Source organism: Phacochoerus africanus, chromosome 15, assembly GCF_016906955.1.
Source record: "Phacochoerus africanus isolate WHEZ1 chromosome 15, ROS_Pafr_v1, whole genome shotgun sequence".
Lineage (NCBI taxonomy): Eukaryota > Metazoa > Chordata > Mammalia > Artiodactyla > Suidae > Phacochoerus > Phacochoerus africanus.
Genome location: NC_062558.1, coordinates 56777964 through 56792928, shown reverse-complemented (window position 1 = coordinate 56792928; position 14965 = coordinate 56777964). Strand labels below are relative to the sequence as shown.

The 14965-nt window shown below is 36.4% G+C and overlaps 1 protein-coding gene across 8 annotated transcripts in view; it reads right to left on the bottom strand.

Moving 5' to 3' along the window:
- The window catches only part of ARID4B (AT-rich interaction domain 4B), a 157253-nt gene that overhangs the window by 32011 nt on the left and 110277 nt on the right, over positions 1-14965 (bottom strand). For 6 of the 8 annotated variants that reach the window (XR_007132442.1, XM_047762518.1, XM_047762520.1 and 3 more), the window contains exon 17: positions 10625-10876. The exons of the other annotated variants lie outside the window; for them this stretch is intronic. Coding sequence is in view for 5 of the 6 variants with exons in the window: in XM_047762518.1 (XP_047618474.1) it covers positions 10625-10876 (252 nt within the window). In the remaining variant the exon portion in view is untranslated. The remainder of the gene's footprint in view (positions 1-10624; positions 10877-14965) is intronic. 8 annotated transcript variants of the gene reach the window in all.

Sequence of the window (14965 nt, the reverse complement as noted above, 5' to 3'; positions counted from 1 at the left end):
AGCCACAGCAACGCGGGATCCGAGCCACATCTGCAACCTACACCACGGTTCATGGCAACACCGGATCCTTAACCTACTGAGCAAGGGCAGGGACCGAACCTGCAACCTCATGGTTCCTAGTCAGATTCATTAACCACTGCGCCTCGACGGAAACTCCAAAAAGGCACTCTTAAAGAACATAAGAATTTTCATGACTAAGTCAAACATAAATTTTTTAGTTTTAAAATGCCTCCACCCTTTTCTCAAACATCCCAAAATATATGTACATGCTCTCCTCCCCTCAGCTATAATGGTCATCCTGGCACAGGGGCACTCCAATATTCTTGATTCCGCTTTAAGTACCACAGGGAGAATCTAGACATTAGAAAGCACATTTTGATGGGGTCTCTACTGGGTAAGAACACTATTTAACAGCTATTTGGGATAACAGGAATTCAAAGGAACCACTGTATTGTTAAATACCTAAATTTCTCCCTAAAGATAGCAGGTCCGTGGCTGTCAGCTATCATGTTTCGTGATAATGTAGCTCGAAAACTAGAAGAGAAATTTAAGCTAAGTAGTTAGCTTACAAACAAAATGATTTGCAACTTTAATCCAAGCAAGAGTTGTATGAGAATGTCTGAGGAAAACCAGGTAGTATAGATTATCAATAGAAACTATACTGCCTTCAGCTGGACTTATAAATTTAGACTTTTTTTTTGTCTTTTTGCCACTTCTTGGGTCACTTCCGCGGCATATGGAGGTTCCCAAGCTAGGGGTTGAATCGGAGCTGTAGCCGCCAGCCTACACCAGAGCCACAGCAATGCCGGATCTGAGCCGCGTCTGCAACCTACACCACAGCTCACGGCAACGCCGGATCCTTAACCCACTGAGAAAGGGCAGGGATCAAACCCGCAACCTCATGGTTCTTAATCAGATTCATTAACCACTGAGCCACGACGGGAACTCCAAATTTAGACATTTTGATCAGAAGAGAATAATTGGCCTCTTTGTCACTAAAGGAAATGTAGTTTGCCACAGTACAAGGAAAAGAGGATTACTAAATGCTTCCATTTAAAAATAAATATTGAAACAAATATTAACAAATATTGAGGTAGAAAATTAAGATCAAGTCTGTGAGTGATTAGACTACTTTTTCAATGTAGTTATCAATAAATTCATTGTAATTAATGCATGGAGTCTAGACAAACATCTGAAATTTAAAGTACTATGGAAAATATCTGCAAAGTGTATAAATGCCTTATTTGAGGATATTCTACTGAGATCATCTAACATTCAACTAATGGAACAAACATGAAAGAACTGATGCGTGGGGAACTCATTTAGCTTCTAACTGTCTGCTCCCTGACCTACATAAAATGCAGAAAGTGGAAAAGATGATCCCGAAAACTAAACAGTTACACAAAATTCCCAGACAAAAAGTCTGCACCAATGCTTAATCACTGGACAAATACTTCTTAGGTACCTATCCCATGGCAAGTTCTGCACTAGGCACTGGGTATTCAGCAATGCATGTACCACGGCTCCTTCTAAAGGAGCTTACAATTCAACAGAGAAGACGACACTAATCAGTAATTAGAAAAGCAACAATACAAACCTTCTGAACCTTTTGAAAAAAGGAGCTACATAAATATTTGCATTTTTTTAAATGAGTTGAATTAAAACATTTATACAAAGGTAATAGGAACCCTTCAGAGACCATAGCATACTTGCTCTCACCAGAGAAAAATAGAGTTCTAAAAAGAAAACTTTACGACTTTTCTTTGCATGTGTTGGCAAATCATCTAAGAAATCATTTAACAACAATAAAAATGGAAAAGAACATTAATCAACAAGACATAAGATACCAAAATGTTTACCATGCCCACATCAATTCAGATTTTGGTGCTGTTTAAACTCAACTAAACCACTTTCAAAGAAATATTATCAGCCATGTATTAATATAAACTCAAAAAACATAATCTTAGAGGTTAAAAAATAATAATTACAGGCAGAATAAATATACTGTACAAAAAACTTCATAAGCAAAATCAAACTGACAAAATATTTAAAACTCATTACCTAAAATATGCATACACATTATAAAAATAAAATCCATTAATATAAGTGAAATATTAAAGTAATTTGTATTTTGTTTCCTGTAATGGAGAGATTCATATAGTAATTGCTAAACAATATGTATTTAATACTTACCTATCTATAACCAAAAGAGTTAATGTATGTCATAAAACTAACTTAGGTTTTAAAAACCCTACAACTGAAGTAGGCAATTAGGCCCTCTTAGCATGGAAAGGAATTTTCCCCTCTTAATTAAGAAAATGTAGGGAGAGGAATATGACACATAATAGAAAAATAGGTCAAGTCATGATGAAAAGCAGCACTTGTTATCATCTATTATAAACTTATAAGTAATTTAATCAATATTTACCTACATTATGAATTTTCTATAATAATCTCAGTTTACATATTTTTTGGGGCCATGTCTGTGGCATGTGGAAATTTCCAGGCCAGGGACTGAACCCACACCACAGCAGTGACCTGAGCCACTGCAGTGACAACACCAGATCCTTAACCCCCTGCACTGCAGCAGGAACTCCTACACATTTATTTATTTTTATTTTTTTGCTTTTTAGAGCCGAATCTGTGGCATATGGAGGTTCCCAGGCTAAGGGTCAAATAGGAGCTGTAGCCATTGTCCCACGTCACAGCCACAGCAACACCAGATCTGAGATGCATCTGTGAGCTACACCATAGCTCATAGCAACACTGGATCCTTAACCCACTGAGCAAGTCCAAGGCTCAAACCTGTGTCTTCATGGATGCTACTCAGATTTGTTTCCACTGAGCTGTCATGGGAACTCCTCCTACACATTTTATTTATTTATTTATTTTTTGTCCTCTGTCCTTTAAGGGCCGCACCCGCGGCATATGGAGGTTCCCGGCTAGGGGTCTAATCGGAGCTGTAGCTGCTGGCCTACGCCAGAGACACAGCAACGCCAGATCCGAGCCGCGTCTGCAACCTACACCACCGCTCAGGGCAACGCCAGATCCTCAACCCACTGAGTGAGGCCAGGGCTCGAACCTGCAACCTCATGGTTCCTAGTAGGATTCATTAACCACTAAGCCACAATGGGAACTCCTACACATTTATTTTTAATGTAAGTGAATATCTGAAGCAAAATTTACAGAGACCTACTAAATAGAACTTAATGCTTTTAGTCATGTACTTAAGATAAAACAAAAGTAAAAGTATCATATTATTGAAAAAATAAAATTCTTAGCATACTATTAACATTTCATATTTCCATTCCATATAAATCCACATCAAAGAAACAGGAATGATGTTCATTGCAATAAAGAATATAACAGTAGAATGACAGAAACATGATATAGCATCTTCATATTAAAAATTTGACACAAACAGCTCAAGAGAATGGTATTGTAATTATACTGATCTATTTTCCTAGAGAATTTAATTCTGTAAAATGAAACAAAAGTAAAGGTCTTTAGGCAGAGGTAGTATATATCATGTTAAGAACATATCACACTAGATTTACAAGGAGATCCTGCTGAATAGCATTGAGAACTTTGTCTAGATACTCATGTTGCAACAGAAGAAAGGGTGGGGGAAAAAATGTAATTGTAATGTATACATGTAAGGATAACCTGACCCCCTTGCTGTACAGTGGGAAAATAAAAAAAATTATATAAAAAAAAAGAACATATCACAGAGCGCCAAAACAGGCTTATAAAGACCACTACAAATGGTTAACAACTCTGGCACTCATTGTATTTTATGATGCAGATACTGAATTCTAAAAATATCCCAAAAGTTTATAAGTGTTTGATAAGCTTAGGAGATTAGTATTTTTGTGCACATTTAGACAAACGTCCTGAAGTATTTGCCCATCTAAAAAAACTATGAAATGTAAGAGGTCCAAGTTTATGCTTTACCTTAAATATACCTGCCAATCTACAAAAAAATACTGAATGGAACAGGCCCAGTTTAGGAATGCTCTAAGATGTATACACAAAGCTCATTTGAGTACAAAAACACCTGGGTTATTAATCTTTTTCACAAAGGAAATGTTTGTTTTCATTTGCACTGAAAAACTAATCAACTCAAAAGTAATTTTTAAGTAAAAATTATTGTTATGTTCACATTGTTCACTGCTTTTAAGCTCTCATTTAAATTTCTTTCAGTGCAGGACTATCTGATACAAAACATCTGCATTCTGTAAAAGAATTTACAGTAACGTATAGCCCTCTGACTTCCACAGTAGTTCTTAATTTTATTGCTTAATATCATATCATAAACATAAGTGAATAGGCTAGAAGACTGTGACAAAAGGGTTTGTGGAGGTGACAGTTTGGAGATGGCAGTGAGGTATCAACAAAAGAATAGTACACAGGAAGAGAAGTATGCAAAGGGAAAGAAAGACTTGGTGAAAAAGATACAGGCCAATTCTCTTTCTCCTGCTAAAACAGGCTGACAGGTATTTACGCGGAATCCACTGTCAAATGGTCTTCATGTATACTTTGACTTTCAAACTATAAAGAGATAATTTCCTAGAGTACCTTGCTTTCCTTTCTACCATTACCAAAATAATTACTTCAAAACATCAGAGTAAAATAACTTTGTATTCTTATCAATATGCCCAAGTCCAAAGGCATATATGCAATTTAGGTATGGCAGGGAAGGAATAGGAAAATTAAGCTGAAAAAGTGACAAAAATTTTCAAAGGAACAAAAGAAGACACCAAGTAGAAGAAAAGTCACAGGACACAAGCATTTTCAATGAGATTCACTCTAATCTCTCACTCTTAACCCCATTTTAATAAATAAGAAAAATAGTTACAGCCACAGCAGCTGGAACCCACATGAAAAGTATCACAGGAGGAGTGATCATCTGGGTTAAGTACTATGGTAAGGGAAGTAACAAGAGGTCAAGGAATTAGGGTGGAATATGGCTAGATGGGGTCACTGGTGACAGTTTTGGAGGTGTGTATTTGCGGGGGGGGCAGCAAAAGTCTTACTGGCTTGGATTTACACAAAACAATAGGAGACAAACTGGATAAGTGTAGATTACTCAATTCACTGCTGCTAGACGGAAACTGAGCAAAGATAAAGCACAGCAGGGAAAATAGGAGAAAGCTAAAATGAGTTTTCTTTGAGATGAGAGAAATTACTACAGGTCTATATGTGGAGGGGAATGGTTTAGAGCAAGAAACTGACAACAGAGAAAAAAGGGGAGAATTTCAGGGTCCATATCTCTGACGTAGGCAAGAAGGTATGGCAGTTAGAATAGTTTTTTTTTTTTTTTTTTTAGGGCCACACCTGTGGCATATTGAATCAGAGCTGCAGCTGCCAGCCTACACCACAGCCACAGCAACTTGGGATCCAAGCGGTGCCTGCAACCTATACCACAACTTACCGCAATGCCAGACCCCCAACCCACTGAGCAAGGCCAGGGATAGAACCTGCATCCTCATGGATACTAGTCAGATTTGTTTGATGTGCCACAGTGGGCACTCCTCATGAATACTGTTCTTAACCTGCTGAGCCTTAAAGAGAACTCCTAGAAAAATGGGTTTTAGATAGTAGGGAGCTTGTTCACCTATGGCTAAAGATGAGAAGGCAGAGAACATGGCAGCAGATGTTGATAAAAGGGTGATGTAGTGGCTTTCTGTAGAAATTCTCTTCTCATTTCAATTTTTCAATGAGGTCAACAGCCAAAATAAATAAATAAGACTAGTCATTGTGGTTATTTGCTTTCCTCCAGCCAGGACCAGCTGCACAGGTGCAGGCGAGGGGTAAGAGGAGCGTTAGATTTAATCAGCACTCTTGTGGTTTTTGCCAAGTACTGCTAACCAACACAAGAACAAGAGAAGTGTGTGGGGTTTAAAAAAAAAAAAAAAAGATTACAACAAGTGACTGAAAAATGTAAGCAAAATGAGGAAAGGTTGAGGGCATTAGAGGCGAAAGGTGGGCTGTAAATCTTGGTGGGGTGCTAGCTGTTATTGAACAAGGATAAATCCAAAACATTTAAGTTTATGGCCTTTGAATTTCAAATTTTATTTTCAAACATCAGTCCATGTTTATGGCATGATCTAGAAATTTGAGAGTGGAAAGGATCAATTAGCTAATGATACTAAAAACACCTATAAAATATTAACATCACTAGGAGAAATTAAAATAAATATAACAGAAATCTGACTATTAAAAATTACTGGGAATTCCCACTGTGGTACAGCAGGATCAGCTGTGTCTCAGGAGCACTGGGACACAGGTTCGATCCCCAGCCTGGCAATGGGTTAAGGATCCAGCACTGCTGCAGCTATGGTTAGGTTGTGACTATGGCTCGGATCTGATCCTTGGCCCAGGAACTCCCACATGCTGTGTGTGGGGTGGCCAAAAATGGAAAAAAGAATTACTCAAGCATGATTACAATTTTTTAATGTATGGCAGTATATTTTTAAAAAAACTAAAAGAGAACACACTACAATATTAATAGTGACCTTTCTTCCCGCTTTTTCTATATTGAATGTTATTTTTTATTCTAATTTTATGGCTTTACCCACAGGATACGGAAGTTCCTGGGCCTGGGACTGAATCTGAGCTGCAGCTGTGGCAATGCTGGACCCTTTAACACACTGTGCCAGGCCAAGGACTGAACCTGCACCTCTGCAGCAACCCAAACCACTGCAGACCAATTCTTAAGCCACTATGTCACAGCAAGATCTCCTTCAATGCTATTTTTAGATAAGTTTTTTAAAATTCTATAAAATGCATGTGGTGACCTAGTAAATGCTATCAGCATATAGTTCTATATATTGTCACCATATCTGAAAAATTCTGTAACAATATTATACCATTTATAAGCCATTATGTGGTTTAGGATCCAGAGTTGTGGCTATTTCCTATAAGTTTGATGTAGACATGTAAAAATGTCTCTCTTGTTTACTGAAGAGGTAAAAAATCAAACTGGCTCCCAAGTTTGCAAAAAATTCAAATTTTAAGTTATGAAATAGATGCATAAATGAAAATTAATGTAATGGTTTATAAAACCCTTTAGAAAAAAAAGAAAAATGTAGGAATTACAAAAAAAACAGTACTTTTCTATCTAAGGAAGCTCTTATTTAAGAAAAATCTGCTTGCTGGAAAATGTTTCCAATGAAACAAAACTCACACAAATAGCTCCATACAAAATTTCCTAAAGTGCTATTATAATGCTGACTGCCAAAGAAGATAAAATAAAATGATTTTCATGAAATTTCATGCATAAATCTTCACTTCTAATCACATATCTCTTAAGAATAAATTCAGGGATCAAGGTGAAGATCTCCTAAATAATAGGAAAACAGATGAAGAGGTGATAAGGATTTGTTGAGGTTCATGCTCATTAGATTGGCTTCAGACATGAAGGTGTAGCAAAAATCATAATTATTGCTTATTCATCACTAAGACAGACTCTTTTGGTTATTATTCCAGAGATAAATAGGAATATTGTTATACTGACTATAAGAAAATTAAATGCTTAACCTACTGAAGTACAACTGTTTTCATGTATGTTTCATCACCGTTGACATCTGTAGTGATCCACCCTACAGGTCTTCATTCAAGATGGCAGGTTTTCTTCGTTTGAATTTTCGTATCATACAATTGCTTGAATTTTCAGGAGTAGTGGCATCCTTCTCATTAACACAAGCATATCTTGTTGAACTACGTCTCATTTTTCTTTTCTCTTTATCTATATTTTTGGTTGAACCCATCGCACAAGGAAATTCCCAGGTCAGGAACTGAATCCACAGCTGTGACCTATGCCACAGGCCAGATCCTTAACCCACCATTTGAGGTCAGGAATCAAACCAATGCTGCCACAGAAACAATGACAAGATCCTTAACCCACTGCACCACAGCAGGAACTCCTTTTTTCTGTTATTAACTCAAATGCCTTAATTGAAAATCTTTACTCTACCCAAGCCCCTATCAAACTCAAAGCTAGAGTATGAAAATTCTTTTTTTCCTTAGGGCTGCACCCACAGCACGTGGAGGTTCCCATGCTAGAGGGCCAATTGGAGCTGTAGCCGCTGGCCTATGCCACAGCTTACGGCAATTCCAGATCCTTAACCTACTGAATGAGGCCAGGAATCAAAACCTGCATCCTCTTGGATGCTAGCTGGGTTCACTAACTTCTGACCCATGACAGGAACTCCCTATGAAAATTCTTTCTACCCTCTAAAGTCCAAGTGTTCCTAGGATAGAATTACTTTTCCCTTTAGTCAATATTTTCTTAACAAAACAAAGTTGCATCTTAACTGCAGACTATTTTTATGTCTCAATTCTTATACAAAACCTCTTCTTTCTTTTTGATAATTAACAGAAAATAATCAAGCCTTGATTACAGTAAAAGCTGGAGAATGCCTAAATTCTGTCACAGAGTTTAAAGCAATTTATAAAGATCACTTGGAAAACTGCCTTATTATATAGACCAAGAAAATAACTAGAAGAACTGAAAAAAGAGGTTAAAGATGATGTGACTCAGATTATCTATCTCACAAGAATACTTAGTAATTATTATTTCTTACTGATTTTTTTCATCCTAATTATTACTATTATTATTTTCTTTTTAGGGCCACACCTGGGGCATATAGAGGTTTCTGGGCTAGAAGTCAAATTGGAGCTACAGCTGCCAGCCGACGGCACAGCCACAGCCACACAGGATCCAAGCCAAGTCTGGGACCTACATGAAAGCTCATGGTAACATAGGGTCCTTAACCCACTGGGGGAAGCCAGGGATTGAACCCACATTCTCATGGATCCTAGTCAGGTTTGTAACCCACTGAGCCACAGCGGGAACTTCCTCTGTCCTAATTTTAAACTAACATAAACAAAATTTACGGTTATATCCTAGGCCAAAGTGGAACTCCTTCTACATTTATACTTAATAAAATCATTCAGTAAATAAAATAAAAATTATTAACTATCAAAGGTGGCAAAATATTCTAATAGCAGCTATATCTGAGGTCTCAAGTATCTTCCTTTGAACATTATCATTAATAGCCAGCCCTTCAGGTGAGGAAAATCAGACACTACAGAGGCAGCATAAGAACTAACAGCCAAGAGGATAAATGACACACGATGTTAAAAGTGGCATCCGGAAAAGTTTGTTTCATCAGGACAATGCTGATGATACATATTCTTAAAATCTTTTTGGTTCGAAATAAAACTCTTAAGCATTTCCTTATGACTTAAGCTGCTATTTTCTCACAAGCTTCAGAATGGATCAGATTTGCACTCTCCTCAAAGTAAGAAAGGTAGTCAGATTAGACATGCTTCTAGAGCTTCCTATTACTACAAAAGGACAACACCAACTACACTTTTAAGAAACAGAATTTGAGATGTTTTCTTAATAACTTCCCAAACCACAGAATACATTAAATATAAAGCATGAGAACTGTATTTCTCCTCAGAAACACTAGGCTCCCCAGGAAACCACCACTGAAAACTTCAATGGTTAACTTTTCAAGGGCTACAACTCTATCACAGGCTACATTTCAGATACAACCTCAAACATTCCAAAATAAACCAGGTTTTCCTTTCTTTCTTTTTTTTTTTTTTTTTTGGTCTTTTTAGGGCTGTACCCACAGCATATGGAAGTTCCCGGGCTACAGGTCAAATCAGAGCTGTAGCTGCTAGCAACAGCCACGGCAATGTGGGATCTAAGCCACATCTGCAACTACACCACAGCTCACGGCAACACCAGATCCTTAACCCACTAAGCAAGGCCAGGGATCGAACCCAAGTCCTCATGGATGCTAGTCGGGTTCATTACTGCTGAGCCACGTAAGACATGAACTCCAACAAAGCTAAGCACTCAAATTCCAAAACTGGCTTGCCAACTTTGGATAAAGGTCAAATATAAAATTTCTTTGGATAAACCAAAGGAAATTTGTATAAGAAAAAAACTCAGTCTCGCCTTTCAGTCCCCGAGGTAAGTGGTGGTCAGACTGTGCATTATATTTTAATCAAGCAGACTTGCCCATAACATTTCAACCACATTATTTCAAATACAAAAATTAATTGCTGAGGTTTCTGAACAAAGCTGTAATGCAAAAGCTGTTAATGAGGAGATAAGGCTTTCTTGAAATAGCTAAAACTTCTTAAGAAATCACAACTTTAAAATCCCTGCCTACTAAAGGAAAAATTTATGATAGTTTAAGAAGACTACAAAGAAGAGGTTACTGGGGGCAAAGCAGCTGAAAACACAAGAGAGCAAGAAGCCTGATAATTGGCTTGTAAATACCAAGAAACTCAAATTCCTTTCAGTATTCTGAGGAATTTTTCACCAACAATGTTCCCTCTGTTAATCTACATACATAACATAAAAATCAACTACATAGACTTCAGTTTCTAGACACTACGGATATCTTCAAAATAATCAAAACAGTCAAGTAGGAAGTCACTAAGCGAGGCATTTATATGCTAAAACTACATGTCTTTTATATGGTATACTATGACCTCAATTAGAATACTAATAAATCTGTAATTTGTTAAGTTTTAAAATAGAAAATTATTTTATAAGTGTTCTTAGGTAGTAATCACTAGCTAAAACTCAAGTTACCTCACATTCCATCCGCAGTAATGCACCAAGTAAAGGACCTCTCCACCTTCGACATCAGAATCTTTAATACTAGCTTCATACATTTTTTGATTTTTCCCTCGTCCATACCGCACTTGGACTTTCATGCCTGGTGGATAGCACTCAAACTCCTCTTCCTCATTGTTGTCATCATCATCTTCGTCCTCTTCCTCCTCCTCCTCCTCCTCTTCTGCTTCTTCATCATCTTCATCTTCCTCTTTATTCGTTTCATCTCTTGAAAGGTTTAAAAAATTGCAGTTAATAAAAGATACTTCATAAGCTTTTCAGTTCCAAACCACATAAATTGATAAAAATCGTGGCTGTGATTGTTCCGGGAATAGCAGGTTCCAAGTGTATGAAATTCTCTGAGTTTCAAATTTAATATTAAAAACTAAAACTGTATAAGATGACCATGGTTACAGAAAGATATATTCAGAGAAAATGAAAATTGAAAAGTAAGTGCATTAAAAGGAATCTTCCAACAGCCAGAAGAACAGAAGTTGTGCTGAACAGCAAGAAACTAGTAAAGTCGACTTTATCACTTTTCTCTTGTTTTATTGCAAAAATGTTTTACATCTCAGTTGACAAAAACAAAAATAGCCATTTTCTGACTAAAAATTATTTTTCATCCAAACATTTCCAGCCTCAGGATGTTTAAACAAAACATTTTACTAGCCAATGGCTAATCTCAATAATCTTAAAATAATTCCAACCAAGTTTTTAAAAGTTATACTAAATATTATTTCACCTTTCACAGGAATATCCTACTAACTTCACATCAAGTTTTTTCTTTCTATTCTTCTAAACTTCACCACAAGTTTTGCTTTCTTTACCACATATTTACTTAAAGTCCTCTTCTACTAATTCTCTCAACTTTAAACTTCTGAAGAAATAGGTATATGAGAGGCCAATTCCAAACAATATGAAACTAAAAGTCATTTGTATCCTAGAAACAGCAATGCAACCATTCTGGTCTTCTCAGTATCACGTACTTTCTAAAACCAAGCATTCATATTCATTTTATATGTCAGCCACAAATCTGTATTCAACAAACTGGAGAAAATCTTAAATTATAAATCCTCCCAACAGAGTTCCCTCATGGCTCAGTGGGTTAAGGATCTGGTGTTGTCACTGCTGTGGCTTTGGTTACAGCTGTGAACTTACAAATGATGCGCGGGTACAACCAAAAAAAGAGAAAAATCCTTCCAAGCACTAGTTTTATTTTAAAAAATAAACTTCAATAAAGAATTCTCAAGTATATAGTATTTATCTGCTCTATGTTTATACTTATTACAATTTTCTCTCAAAAAAACCATCACTTTATAGCTGACAAATGAATAAATGTCATAAAACAGAACCACGAAAAAGCTAAATAAGCTTTAAAAGTTAATGGAGGAGTTCCTGTTGTGGCACAGCAGAAACGAATCCTACCAGTAACCATGAGGTTGCAGGTTCAATCCCTGGCCTTGCAAAGTGGGTTAAGGACCCGGCGTTGCTGTGAGCTCTGATGTAGGTCACAGACAAGGCTCAGATCCTGCGTTGCTGTGGCTGAGGCACAGGCCAGCAGCTGAGCTCTGATTCGACCCCTAGCCTGGGAACCTCCACATGCTGTGGGTGTGGCCCTAAAAAAAAAAAAAGGCAATAAATAAATAAATAAATAAATAAATAAATAAAAGTTAATGGATATAGCAGTTATGTAATAAGTCTTCCCCCATTGACGATTTCAATTTTACTTTCTTATATGCAAACTTTTTAGCAGTAACATATCCACCTATCATTACTAATTATTATATAGGCAACAAAAACAATCTACAAATAGTGATATGCGCAGAGCTGTAATCCTTTTTTATTCTTCTACTGCTTTCCTTTTATACAGTGAGGCAGGAGAGATGAAATGAAGCTTAAAACACTTATGAAATTAAGCCTGAGTTCACAAAAGTATCAAATGTGCCAATTTTCTCTGAAATACATGACAAAGTCTTCAAAGATTCTCAAAAATTATTCCTATTTTATCTATCTATCTATCTATCTTTTGCTTTTTAGGGCCACACTCATGGCGTATGGAAGTTCCCAGACTAGGAGTTGAATAGGAGCTATAGCTGCCAGCCTACGCCACAGCCACAGCAACGTGGGATCCCAGCAGAGTCTGCTACCTACAATATAGCTCAAGGCAATGCCGGATCCTTAACCTACCAAGCAAGTACAGGGATCAAACCTGCGTCCTCAAGGATACTAGTCAGATTCCTTTCCGCTGAGCAACGATGGGAACTTCAAGAATTATTCCTATTTTAAAGTCTCATTTACAGTCAAATAAATAAACTTAAAAATTAAAAAACAACTTAAAAAACAACTCTAAACTGTAATATGAGATAAAAATATGAACATTCTTTTTGAAAATGCATTAACATTTCTACAATGAAGAAAAAATTATAAGTAAGGCTAAAATATCTAAAAAATTATCAGAAAGGGTGTTATAGATAATAAATTATAATTAACAACTTTAAATGATTTATATATCTGTAATATACATATACAAAATTACAACAGTTAAGACTTTTTTTTAAGGAATATTACTTGTTTAAATCATATTCCCTGCACATCAGGGAGAAAAGGAAGTGTATTCTAGTGGCTTCTATATAGATTTATTATGCACCAAAGAGATTTATCACACACTTCAGACTCATCATAGAAGACCAAGAAATACAGAATAAGGAGTTCCCTGATGGCTCAGCAGGTTAAGGACCCAGCATTGTCATTGTTGTGGTGTGGGTTTGATCCACGGCCTGGGAAGTTCTGCACACCTGAGAACATGGCCAAAAAAAAAAAAAAAAAAGAAAGAAAGAAAAAAGAAAAAGAGAGAGATACAGAATAAAAAGTCTAAAATTTTAAAAATGAAAACTAAATCTAAACTATATATTACATTATATACTACACTGAGCACAACTGGTAAAAGCCAGTAACAGCGAGCACAATCCTTTTTTTTTTTTTGGCAGCGCCCATAGCACATGAAAATTCCCAGGCCAGGAACCTGTAACACACCAGCAACCAAAATGCTGTAGTGACAACATTATTGGATCCTTAACCCACTGCACCACAAAGGAACTCCCCAGTCCTACTTTTCTGTGATAGTCAAGGCAATCTTTTATTTAATCTGGAATAAAAACCTAGGAGCTCCTACTGTGGTACAATGGGATCAGTGGTGTCTTGGGAGCACCAGGACTCAGATTCAATCCTTGGCCCAACACAGTGGGTTAAGGATCTGACACTGCTGCAGCTGTAGCTTTAGTCATGACTGAGGCTCGGATCTGATCCCTGGCCTAGGAGCTCCATATGCCACGGGGGAGCCAAAAATGGAAAAATAAAAAGTGGAATAAAAATCTAATGTTCTGTATTAAAAGAAGCAATCAATATTTAAAATTTCTCATTTAATGTCAGTCTCAGACAAAAACCAAATGAGAGTCAGTCAAATAATACACTGAAGTATAAAGAAGCAAAGAACATAATTATGGGCTATCAGCCAAAACAAATATTCTATTCCTCCTCCTCCTTTCAGTGGCAAAACCAGATGTAAACACACTGAACCAAATAGAACACAGAATGCCAAGAAAGACAGCCTTTGAAAGCATAAAATGCAGTCAGCCTATAGGTTAAAAAAACTAAATTGATATATGTATTACACAAACATACATACTCAAACCCAAAACATACACAACACATATTCGGTTAGTCATCTTTCAGAGAACTACATTTTGGGGAATCAAATTTATCAACAATGAATATGTCATCTGAACTCAAAAAGAAATATCAAACTTTCCAAGTTTGATGTCTTACTCCTTACTTACTATGGAATAACTTAAAAACAAGAAAACAACTACAGTTTATTTATACTTACTATGGGCCGGGCCAGGTACTGAACTAGATATTATACATAAATTAAATTATTTGATCTCTCATACCTGGACTATGAAAGTTCTTGGCATAGTAGCTAATTATGCAGGGAAAGTTTACATGCTAGAAAAATACTTATATATTAATTATTTGTAATTATGAAGTTTTCTATTGCATTTGTCTAATAAATTCAGAAATTAGTATGGACATTCCTAACCCATAATGCTTCCAAAGGACCCACAATTCTTCCCAAGTAGTCACAACAGGAAAATTTCAGTTTGTGATATAATACATTTATAATTATCTGTGATAAATAAAAAATCCATATTGTTGTAGAATTTTTTAAAAATCTACAAGATACAGCTTCTATCATAAATAAGCTGAAGTGTCAACTTGAAAAACGAAGATAATTATCAGCAGAGTCCCTGTTGTAGC